This window comes from the organism of the source record quoted next, assembly GCF_019968955.1.
Source record: "MAG: Porospora cf. gigantea A chromosome Unknown PgA_NODE_62_length_49703_cov_349.895, whole genome shotgun sequence".
NCBI classification, from domain to species: domain Eukaryota; phylum Apicomplexa; class Conoidasida; order Eugregarinorida; family Porosporidae; genus Porospora; species Porospora cf. gigantea A.
In genome coordinates, this window is record NW_027151804.1 from 39,831 (window position 1) to 49,703 (window position 9,873).

Below are 9,873 nucleotides of genomic sequence, written 5' to 3' on the forward strand. Positions count from 1 at the left end.
ACGACGTGACTTTGGCGACGGTATCACACGCTGGCTTAGAGAAACACAAAAACGATTTGTGAAATGTAGAAGAGTTGGGAGCGGGATCCCACAGATGGCATAGAACAATAGCGTTAGGCATGACAAGATGACAACATTAATCACTGGACTCGACGGCAGCTGCTCGGGCCGTCTGCAATGGCAGACATGTTTGCAGCGCGTACAAGGGGAACTCTGAGTGCAGCATCTCCTCGAAGGTAGGCAGGGAGAGTGGACTCGGAATGGTTGGCACTCCAGTGACAAACGGGTGCTCGAGAGCCTGCTTGCAAGTAATTCGTCTCGCAGGGTCGTATTCCAGTAGCTTCAAGAGCAGGTCCCGGCTGCAGCTGTCATCGATCTGCCCGAATGGAGTGTCAGGGCGCAGAAGACGCGGGAATGAGTCGGCCTTCTGTCTGGCGTGGGCTGGCCAGAGGGCTGGAGGCAAGGTGCCGAGTTCTTTGAATATGAGTAAAAGAGTCTCGATTTCAGAGTCGCCAGCGAAGATAGGATACCCAACCAGCATCTCTGCAAAAACGCAGCCGAGAGCCCACACGTCGATGCTCTCATCGTAGGCACTGTCGCCAAGCAGCAGACCTGGCGCCCGATACCACAACGTCACCACCTCCTGCGTCAGAGCGTGGCCCTGCGGAAAGGCACCCCTTGAGAGCCCGAAGTCGCCTAGTTTAACTTGGTCCAGGTTGGCCGAAACCAGAACGTTGTGGGGCTTGATGTCGCGGTGCAGGACGCGATGGGCGTGGCAATGGGCGAGGCCACGCAGAATACCAGTCATGATCACTCGCACAGCAGAGACGGGCAACTCGGTTTGGCTCTTCATATACTGCTTAAGGTCGAGATCTAGGAGCTCGCAGACGATATACAGTCGATTGACTGTGCAGGAAAAACCTGACACGCGAAGGATATTCTCATGATCAAGGTCCTTCAGGATGCTAATTTCTCGTAGCGCGGTCTCTGGAACGCCATATTTGAGCTGCTCCGTGAGGCATGTGCGCTTCAGAGCGACGAAGTCTTGTGTGGTTCCTTGTTGTCGAATGGCCTTGTAAACCATGCCGTACGTGCCTTTGCCGAGAACCTCCACGAGCTTGTACCCAGTAAATTCCCTCCAGACCAGCTGCTTTTCTCTGCGGACCAACTCGTTCATATTCCCCAATAGATGACGCTTTGGATTCCAAGGCCAAAGCTGCCGGCGGAGAACGCACACTCCGGCCTCGCACGCCTGTCATGGAAGACGCAGATTATGGAGAAGTGGCGCCTTCCGTCTGAGGACAGGTTTCCGCTGACGCTTGACACCCAAGCTGCGCAGCTTATAGACTGGCTTCGCGTCTGGTTCCTCACCGACGTGGACATGTACATTCTGCAGGAGCTGGACCCACAGACTTCTCGCGAGGAGCTGCTAGCTGAGGCGGAGCGCCTCGCCTTGTCGAACGTATCCAACCATCGGAAAGCGCTCTTCGAGGCGACCCAAATCCTGAGTCTCTCGCTGCATTTCATCTACGGAGAATTCTCGCTGCTACCACCGCATGGGTCCCTTTGCTACCCTTATAGCGTGGTTCGCTCGCTGTTGAAAGCGGACGTTACTCTGTCGAGCAGCCTCCAGGCTGCGATAAAAGGCCTTCTGGAGGCGGTTCGCAAGGAAATCCTGCAGTTCCAGGAGTTCCATGGCGTTCCTCACCGGGCTTCTAGCTCCGAGATCCTGGGTGGTCCCGACTTTCCGGACACGCAGGCTGCGGCCCGCCCCCTACAGGCTCAGTGGTCGTCGTCCATTGAGCTCCACGGGTTCGAAAGCACAGGTCGAGGGGTGCTCGCTCGGGAGGACATCCCAGCAGGACAGCCTCTCGTGACGGTACCTGAGAGTTCCACCATCTCTCTATGGGCAGCGGTCTGTGACCCTGCGTTTTCTGAAGTCGCGTGCACACTCCTTGGGGGGCACCTTGAGACGACGACGGGCCAGGAGCTCTGGGCCGCGAAGACCAAGTCCACACATCCCCAAGGCCGTCGATTCGTTGTCGAACCCGAAATGTGCCTCTTGCTTTACATCCTTGATATTCGTCGCCGCCTGCCTGAGCGCTTCAAGCGATGGATGGACCTGCTACCTGAGCCCGGCATGGAGCCGTCCTACCTTCTGGTGGACAATGACCACCTGAAAAGCGTCCCTCATGCTGGACTTGGATCCGAAGTCGTTGACACGAAGGCTCGCCTTGAGGTTTTTCGAGAGTGGTGCCTGGAAACGCTGTGTCCTTTGTGGCCTGAGGTGTTTGTTGCGCCGCATATGTCAAGCTCTCTATTTTTCTGGGCAAAATGGATTCTAGAGTCACGCGCTTTCGAGATCGACCACCCCCCCCCACCGGCAATTGTGGCAAAACCCACTCGAGGGCTCTTCAGTGACGACCTGTATACGGCAGCCCCTGAAACTCCCAGTGTAGCTGCCTTGCTAGCTCAAGACAGACCACACCTATCGGAGGAACCGACGCCGCATCCATTGCTACCAGCACTAGAAATGATGACGGGGGAGGAAAGCGATCCGTACAGCATCCCTCAGCAGGTGTTGACTGAGACTTGTCTCGGACGAGTGCTCTTATGGCTTCCAAGGAAGCTGACGGTGGTGGTGCCCATGATCGATATGTTCAACCACCATCCCGCCGGCCAGCTGGAGCACCCGCTGTTGGTTCACAGATCCAGTAGTGAACTAGTACTGCGCGGTGAGCACATGAAACTTACTCGGGTGTTCACGGTTCGAAGTCCGGCTCTCATCCAGGCGAATCAGCAGGTGTTCCTTAGTTACGGACCTCACCAGAGTTGGGAGATGACTCGCTACTACTGCTTCTGCCCGCAAGCCGCGACTCTGGGGCCTCCTTCCGTCTTTGGGTATTCACAATGTGATACCGGTTACCCCGACGGCAGCAGTTTGACTCTGTCGCTGCCTCAACCAGCGGCCGATGACGAGGAGCAGCAGGTCAAGCTGGCGTTGATGGCTGATCTCGGCATGACTACAGAACATCTGCTGTTTCCATCGCGCATGTACAATCATTCTCCACGCGCAGCGCTGCAACTGCTGACGCTGCTTCTCAGTCCGGTGGACCAGGTGTCAAATGCCATAGCCGACCAAGCAGTCGCGGTCCTACAGTCTATACTGGAGGAGAAGATAACTGAAATTCTAGCTGTCATGGACCAGCTCCACAAGGCTCCCTTCCCTCATTCTGTTGAGGTCGAGCGAGTTTTTGCTATCCAGCGCTCGATTCTGACCAATGCTCTCTGCCGCACGGCGGATTAAACCACCAAATGCGCGGTCCACGTCAGCATCGCACGAGCACCGGTCCAGCCGCACCTGCTTCTTCAGGCGTGCGACCATGCTGCCGCCGAATCCTGCCCTCACAGCTTGGGCAGCGTTCCATCGCAGACGTTTCTCCATGATATCCTTTCTCGTGATGGTGACCTGGCGCCCCTTCTCCGGGGGGTGTACGACGTTAACCTCGGATCTGCATATCATTAGAAGTTCGCAGAGTCCTCGACAATAAGACATCGCTACGACGTAGTACTTGCGTTCCCACTGTACCAGGCTGCACCTAGCGATCGCGAGGCTCAGAGCGAACTCGCGCCGGATTCGTGAAGCGATATCCAGTACTTTAGCTTCTGGCACCGACACCCGTTGCGTTCGCACACGCCAGCGCGTCATCAAGACATCGTCGCCAGCGTCACAGACGACTGGAAGGTAGGTGCATGTAACCGGCGAGGCAGCAAGCGCCTGCACCACCTGCTTTCGCATCGACGACAGGTGGAACGTGTCTACGACGAGCACGATCCGGCGCGGCTGCAGTATGCAGCGCAGCCGATCGAGCAGAGCGCCGCGAGCTGCTTTCCACGCGTCGGAGTCGAAACCATGCTCCCGCTGCTCAAAGTCGTCCGCTTCCAGCAGCACGCAGTCGAAGTTCGACAACTGCAGCACTCGACGGAGAACCTGGGCAACGGACGATTTCCCGCTGCATGGCGGTCCAGCCACTAAGACCACCCTGCAGAATTCAGTCATTATGGATCTTCTCGCAGCCGTAAAAAAGACGCGATCTCTTTGCAAGGCAGACGACGCCGGTATTGCACTGCAGTTCACAGATACAAGGCATGCAGGCCTGATTTTTGCTCTGCAACGTGAGGTCGGCCTATGGCCGAATCCCACTCGCTTGTTCCTCTTGGGGGACTCCCCCTACAACTCCTGCTGTGTGGATACGATTACTGCTCAACGTAACTACGCGGAGGTCGTGTTCCATATCGGAGAGTCGTGTTTTACTCCTGCGCGTAGTGTTGGAATCAACGCAGTCCATGTGTTGCCAGACACACGGATAGACCTCCCCAGGGTCTTGCAAGACGCTCCCAGCCACAATCTGCTGTGCTTCGCGCCCTGTCTGCTGCTCTCGGCGATGCCCAAAGTCCCTGTTGGGACCCGGTGTCGTCTCCCCAGAGAGTTGGTGACGGGCGGGCATGGTTGGGACACGTACGTCAAGCAGACTTCCGGCTTCGTGCTCGCCTCCGCAGATGACCAGGTTGCTATGCTAGTTCTGTGGTCCAGCACCAGCGCGGAGATCAGCATCGATACTCTTATGCTGCAGTTCAGCTTGGCTTACACCGATGTCGCCTCCGTCTGCACGCTGGATCTTGCTACCTCCGAGTTTAATGACTGCTCTTCCTCTCTATCTAAGTTTTACTCCTCTCGTATGGGTAGCATCGAGAAGCTCCGACCACCTCAACGAGTAGGTCTTTTGGTGACCTCTCTGGCGACGGCCAGGCTGAACGAAACGCGTACTGCACTTCGTCAGTTGCTGCGCAGCCGAGGATACAGCACGTACACCGTTGCAGTCGGCAGCGTCAACGACGCCAAAGTGGGCAACTTTCCTGAAGTGAGAGGTTGGCCGCTGTTCACACAGATCGATGCTTGGGTGGTCCTAGCGTGCCCAGTGACTACCTTGGAGATTCTTAAGTACTTTAGACTGCATGTTGATAAGCCTATCGTAACGCTGTGGGAAATGATGGTGGCCCTTGATGAAACGGAATGGAGCACGCAGCAATCGCTGAACATATGGGAGGTGTCAATCCCCGAGATCCGCCCCGAACATTCTGGATCAGACGCTCTGGTAAGCCTAGGCCCGCAGTCCATCACGTTGGCCTCGCATGACAACCTGGTGCCATGGACTGAGCGTGTCTTTCATGGCATCGATTACGCTACCCCCACACAGCCTGCCACGCTGGAAGAAGGTATGTCGGGTACAGCCTCTAAATATCACTGTGAATGAACCATCAAAAACTCCGTTATTCGCCATGGGAACACAGCCAGTGCCGCTCGCCACTCTCCCAACCGACCAACTTGCTGTGGTGGAGCAGCAGACGCAAGAGGAACTGGAGCAGCTAGCCCAGGTGCTGGAGCAATGCCGGGCGAAGGAACGAGAGTGCCAAGCCTCTTGTGATGCGGCGAAGCAACTGGAAACGCGAGGCTCACGGCCCATGCTGATCCCGCTGACCGACTCCATGTACGTGAAAGGCAAGACAAGCACTCACCCCCGAGTTACGATAAACATCGGCACCGGGTATCATGCGGAAGTCTCCGTGGCGACTGCTGTGAAACTACTGGAGGGTCGCGCGAAGAACCTTGCCAAAAGCACTGAGAAGATTTCGCAGCTGTGCAACCAGAAGCAGGACCTCCAAAGAGCAATCAAGAACCAAATGCATGTTCGCAGACTTGCTGCTTCGAAATGAGAACTCGCAATTATGGTCTTGGGGTTAGGTACGTACCGAATGACAAACGAAGAGGCCGAGGCGGCTGTCGGAGTCGCACTGAGAGCAGGTATGACATGGGTGGACACTGCCAGCATCTACAAAAACGAAGAAGGCGTTGGGCGAGCCATAAACGCATACATGGCTTCTGGTGGTTGCCGTGCCGACGTCACTGTCGTGTCAAAGATCTCGCCTTACGAGATGAAAAGTCCTAGGAATGCTGCTCTGAAGATTCTGGACAGATTGGCTCTTGATTACGTCGACGTGTTGCTGCTTCACTGGCCCGCTGCAGCGAAGGTATCTCCAGCTGCACCTGAACAGCGCTCGCATCGACATTCCGCCTGGAGGGAGCTGATGCGTCTCAAGGCTGAGGGCAAGGTAAAGAGGATAGGTGTATCAAATTTTACGAGTGGTCATCTAGAGGCCATGCTGAGGGAACCAGACTTGGAGAAGCCTGAGTTCAACCAGGTGGAGCTTCATGTTCGGTTCAACCAATTCTCCTTGCGGCAATTCTGCGCACAGCAGTCGATACTGATTATGGCCTACTCCCCCTTAGGGTCAGGAACCCTGATAGCCGACCCAGAAGTTACCACGATCGCCGCAAAATATGAGGTGCCTACCTGGCAGGCGCTACTGGCATTCGCTTGTCATAACGCTGCTGTCACCTTCGTAAAATCCACGCAACACGACCGCATAAGAGCCGCAGCTGCCTTCGGAAAGGACGACACGGATTGGACATCTCTACTCGCGGACTTCCTATCTGCGTTTGCCAACTCCCAAGAAAAATTTTGTTGGTGCCCTGAGAAAGTCTTGCCGTAAATTATCGGAAATACACGTCATGGACAAGGACCAACTCGTACGCGTGACAATCGAGGCGGTGGAGCCCGGCCCTGTCTGCCTGGCACTCAGAACACTGAGGGTTACTCGGACGGACGGCAGTGAATCTGATAACATTGACGGCGTGTTTCTAATTACGACCAGAAAGCGCATCGAACCACAGACGAGTACTCAGTCTTACGAGGCTCGAAGCCCCCCCGAGATACCCCATTACAGATGGGATCGGCGCTACAACCTGTTCTCGAAGTTTGACAGTGGAATTCAGTACGACAGTTGTGCCTTGGAGGACACCACCCCTGAGGCAGTAGCTGACCACCTTTCTCGGCGCCTGCGCCGAGCTGGGGGTGCTGGACCTACAGTCACCGTTGTGGACGGCTGTTGCGGCGTGGGCGGAAACGTGATTTCCTTCGCCAAGATGGGCCTCAAGACGTCTGGTGTCGAGATCTCGGCTACACGAATCGCCATGTTGCGCCATAATGCCAGGATCTACGGAGTTGGTGATGTTGTTGACCTGCACATACGTGACATGAATATTTGGGCATGCGAGTTGGAAGCGACTATAGATACGGAACGTGCCTCAGCATCCAGGCGCCTTGAAGATGTCGGGTTTCGGTACAAGGGCTTTCGCTTCGACTACCTCTTCATGAGCCCTCCGTGGGGTGGGAGCGAGTACCACCTAGCAGACGTCTTTCAGGCGAGGAATGAGTTCGTTGATATGTGCCGCTCCGCCAAGCGTGTAGCAGAGAACGTGGTCTGCTTCCTGCCCCGAAACACAGTCGTCTCGGACCTGATAGACCTGGCGAGGACGGTATTTGAATGCGAAGTCATCGAGATAGAGAAGCTTTACTCTTTTCATCCCGAACTGACCCGTTTCATACACGTCTACTTCTACAACGTCAGAGGTCGGCGTGTACTTAGTGAGTCCACTGAAGCCACGCCGCTGAAGGCGTTGCGAAACCAGCCGTCGTTTCGGTTTTTGGAGGCAGTTCAGCTTCGATTCGACGACAGCACCAGCCAAACCGACCTGCTGCCCCGAGAGTCTCTGAAGCTAGCAGAGAAGGCCACTCGCAATGTCGTTGATCGACCCGACTGGAAGACCCTGACAAGCCAGCCGAAGGACATCCTGCTGTCGGGAAATTCACTTCCAGTTCCTGAGACAATCAACGGTCTGCCGTGGCGTGGCAAGCAGGATCACTTCTATTTCTTGTTGGTTGGGTGTCTGTGTACGCACCTGGATATCGCCTTCGAGAGTAACTGGCCTGACGTTTACTACATTCTCCGCACGGCTGGACTTTCGTGCGTACTGAACATGGTGGCGGAAGCAGAGATGCTCCATCGGAACTCTGGCGCCTCACGATACTCTTTATTCATGAAACGCCTGTCTCTGCGAGTCCCTCGCACCGTGGCGTGTCTGGCCAAGTTGAAACGGCCCCAAGGTGACACGTACTCCGAAATTCTAGATTCAATTGAGGATCAGTGGACATTTCACTGAAACCATCGTCGCTTCTTCTCTCGCTCCCCCACAACTCGATGCAACCTGCCTAGCCGGTCCCCCTCTTCCACCAAAGCGGCTGCCAGGTACGCTGCCTCTCCTTTAGCTCCTGCCGCATCAATTTTCTCTTGCCTATTAAACTTCTCCTCTGCCGTCAATGCCTGCATGATTTCATGGTCCCGTAGATGCTTGTTGAACCTAACGCTATCAACACACAATTTCTCGCTGATGATGCTAGGGACAAGTAGGAAGCAGAGGAATTCCATTATCGCCATGATGCAGAAGGCAAAGAACCCTAGGTGGATGGAGTACGCCGGCGCCTCCTCGAAGAGCACAAACGCGGCGTAGAACAGCGACAGGAACGTCTCTTGCGTGATTGTAGGTCCAAAGACCCGATCCAAAAAGATCGACAAACTCAAGGCTAGCAGCGAGAACAGCTGGGCCACAATAATCATCTGCCTCACACGCAACGTCCCATGGATGAAGACCCAGACGAACGTACACACGATACCTAGCGCAATGAACGCCAGACTGACAACCAGACCCAGCTTTACAATCGTAGCGGCCGTCGCCAGTCGCTGCATGGTGTCGCACAGAGAATTCTGCAGAACCGTGATTCCTAAGGCGTCATCACGACAAGCGCTGACGCTCGCGGTGTAGAGGTCGAGACCGTCGTAGGCACTGACCAGCCACCGACAGATGGATGGGATGATCGTTATCTTCGCAGTGAGCTTGCTGATCCATTTAGGGGCCGTATGCCACAGAGGGTTGCACTCAGACGCTAGGGTAACCTGGTAGAGGTCGGAGCTGAACTCTACACCCAAACCACCTGGGAGGTATATAACCTGGTAGTGCCAGTAGGGCACGAAGTTGAGCATGAACGTGCAGACCAGTAAAGTACCCAACAACCCCAGAATGAGGATGCCACGGGTCACTCGGGTGTCGTACGCGTTGGTAAGTGAGGGCATGCGAAATTGGTGCACGCACAGTGAGGCAAACGTGGGTGCTTAATTAATTAGTCGCATAGTAGTCGCACGAAAAGCCTCTTATGGCTTTACCCATCAGTCTTGTGGTGGCGTCATGTCTCCAAACGAGATCTCGCAGCAAGGGGTGGCAATACTTCCCTGGCTGTTTTGGTGGTTTTGCCTCGCGGAGCTCTTCATCTTTCAGGGGGAAGGAGTTGATCAGACTTGCGAAGCTAGGCTTCGGATTCATTCGAGTGTGGAGCAGTCTAAGAGGGTCCCGCCGAAGAGGCTTGAGGTTGTTCTTGAGTCGACTGTAAAAACCTGCTGGCTTTCTACGTCTGAATAGAGTCACCATCGGTTGATTTGGGGACTGGGTTTCTTGAGACTGCACAAGTTCCATCAGACTCTGCTTCTGCATGGTCTGCAGAGGACGGCTCGTAGATTGAGACGGCATAGGCTCCACCAGATTACACTGCATGGTCTGCAGCAGATGGCTCTGAGACTGAGACGGCACAGGCTCCACCAGATTACACTGCTTCTGCATAATCTGCGGGGGACGGCTCTGAGACTGAGATGGCACAGGCTTCACCAGATTACACTGCTTCTGCATGGTCTGCAGGAGATGAGACGGCACAGGCTCCGCCAGATTACACTGCTTCTGCATGGTCTGCAGGGGACGGCTCGTACACTGAGACGGCACAGGCTCCACCAGATTACACTGCATGGTCAGCAGCAGATGGCTCTGAGACTGAGACGGCACAGGCTCCACCCGATTACACTGCTTCT

General features: G+C 55.3%; 8 protein-coding genes across 10 annotated transcripts; 5 read left to right on the forward strand and 3 right to left on the reverse strand.

Moving 5' to 3' along the window:
• Positions 1-136: 136 nt before the first annotated feature.
• KVP18_003510 (uncharacterized protein) lies at positions 137-1,177 on the reverse strand (the record flags this gene model as incomplete). Its single annotated transcript, XM_067955305.1, has 1 exon — positions 137-1,177. The coding sequence occupies one exon, from the start codon at positions 1,175-1,177 to the stop codon at positions 137-139; it is 1,041 nt and encodes a 346-aa protein (XP_067807258.1).
• A 12-nt stretch (positions 1,178-1,189) lies between these two features.
• KVP18_003520 (uncharacterized protein) lies at positions 1,190-3,307 on the forward strand (the record flags this gene model as incomplete). 2 transcript variants are annotated; one of them, XM_067955325.1, is made up of 1 exon in its annotated part: positions 1,190-3,307. In XM_067955325.1, the coding sequence occupies one exon, from the start codon at positions 1,190-1,192 to the stop codon at positions 3,305-3,307; it is 2,118 nt and encodes a 705-aa protein (XP_067807277.1). The 2 variants fall into 2 exon arrangements, with proteins under 2 accessions (XP_067807277.1, XP_067807276.1); XM_067955324.1 differs by having other exon boundaries at positions 1,274-3,307.
• A 754-nt stretch (positions 3,308-4,061) lies between these two features.
• Positions 4,062-5,315, forward strand: KVP18_003521 (uncharacterized protein; the record flags this gene model as incomplete). Its single annotated transcript, XM_067955326.1, has 1 exon — positions 4,062-5,315. One exon carries the CDS (start codon positions 4,062-4,064, stop codon positions 5,313-5,315), a length of 1,254 nt encoding a protein of 417 aa, XP_067807278.1.
• A 25-nt stretch (positions 5,316-5,340) lies between these two features.
• Positions 5,341-5,775, forward strand: KVP18_003504 (uncharacterized protein; the record flags this gene model as incomplete). The annotated part of the gene is made up of 1 exon (XM_067955296.1): positions 5,341-5,775. One exon carries the CDS (start codon positions 5,341-5,343, stop codon positions 5,773-5,775), a length of 435 nt encoding a protein of 144 aa, XP_067807249.1.
• Positions 5,776-5,814: 39 nt separating this feature from the next.
• KVP18_003516 (uncharacterized protein) lies at positions 5,815-6,612 on the forward strand (the record flags this gene model as incomplete). Its single annotated transcript, XM_067955319.1, has 1 exon — positions 5,815-6,612. One exon carries the CDS (start codon positions 5,815-5,817, stop codon positions 6,610-6,612), a length of 798 nt encoding a protein of 265 aa, XP_067807272.1.
• Positions 6,613-6,631: 19 nt separating this feature from the next.
• On the forward strand, positions 6,632-8,122 carry KVP18_003513 (uncharacterized protein; the record flags this gene model as incomplete). Of its 2 annotated transcripts, XM_067955314.1 has the most annotated exons (2): positions 6,632-7,926; positions 7,956-8,070. In XM_067955314.1, 2 exons carry the CDS (start codon positions 6,632-6,634, stop codon positions 8,068-8,070), a joined length of 1,410 nt encoding a protein of 469 aa, XP_067807267.1. The 2 variants fall into 2 exon arrangements, with proteins under 2 accessions (XP_067807267.1, XP_067807266.1); XM_067955313.1 differs by having other exon boundaries at positions 6,632-8,122.
• On the reverse strand, positions 8,116-9,090 carry KVP18_005211 (uncharacterized protein; the record flags this gene model as incomplete). The annotated part of the gene is made up of 1 exon (XM_067949603.1): positions 8,116-9,090. The coding sequence occupies one exon, from the start codon at positions 9,088-9,090 to the stop codon at positions 8,116-8,118; it is 975 nt and encodes a 324-aa protein (XP_067807286.1).
• Positions 9,091-9,133: 43 nt separating this feature from the next.
• On the reverse strand, positions 9,134-9,811 carry KVP18_003514 (uncharacterized protein; the record flags this gene model as incomplete). Its single annotated transcript, XM_067955315.1, has 1 exon — positions 9,134-9,811. The coding sequence occupies one exon, from the start codon at positions 9,809-9,811 to the stop codon at positions 9,134-9,136; it is 678 nt and encodes a 225-aa protein (XP_067807268.1).
• Positions 9,812-9,873: the final 62 nt, after the last annotated feature.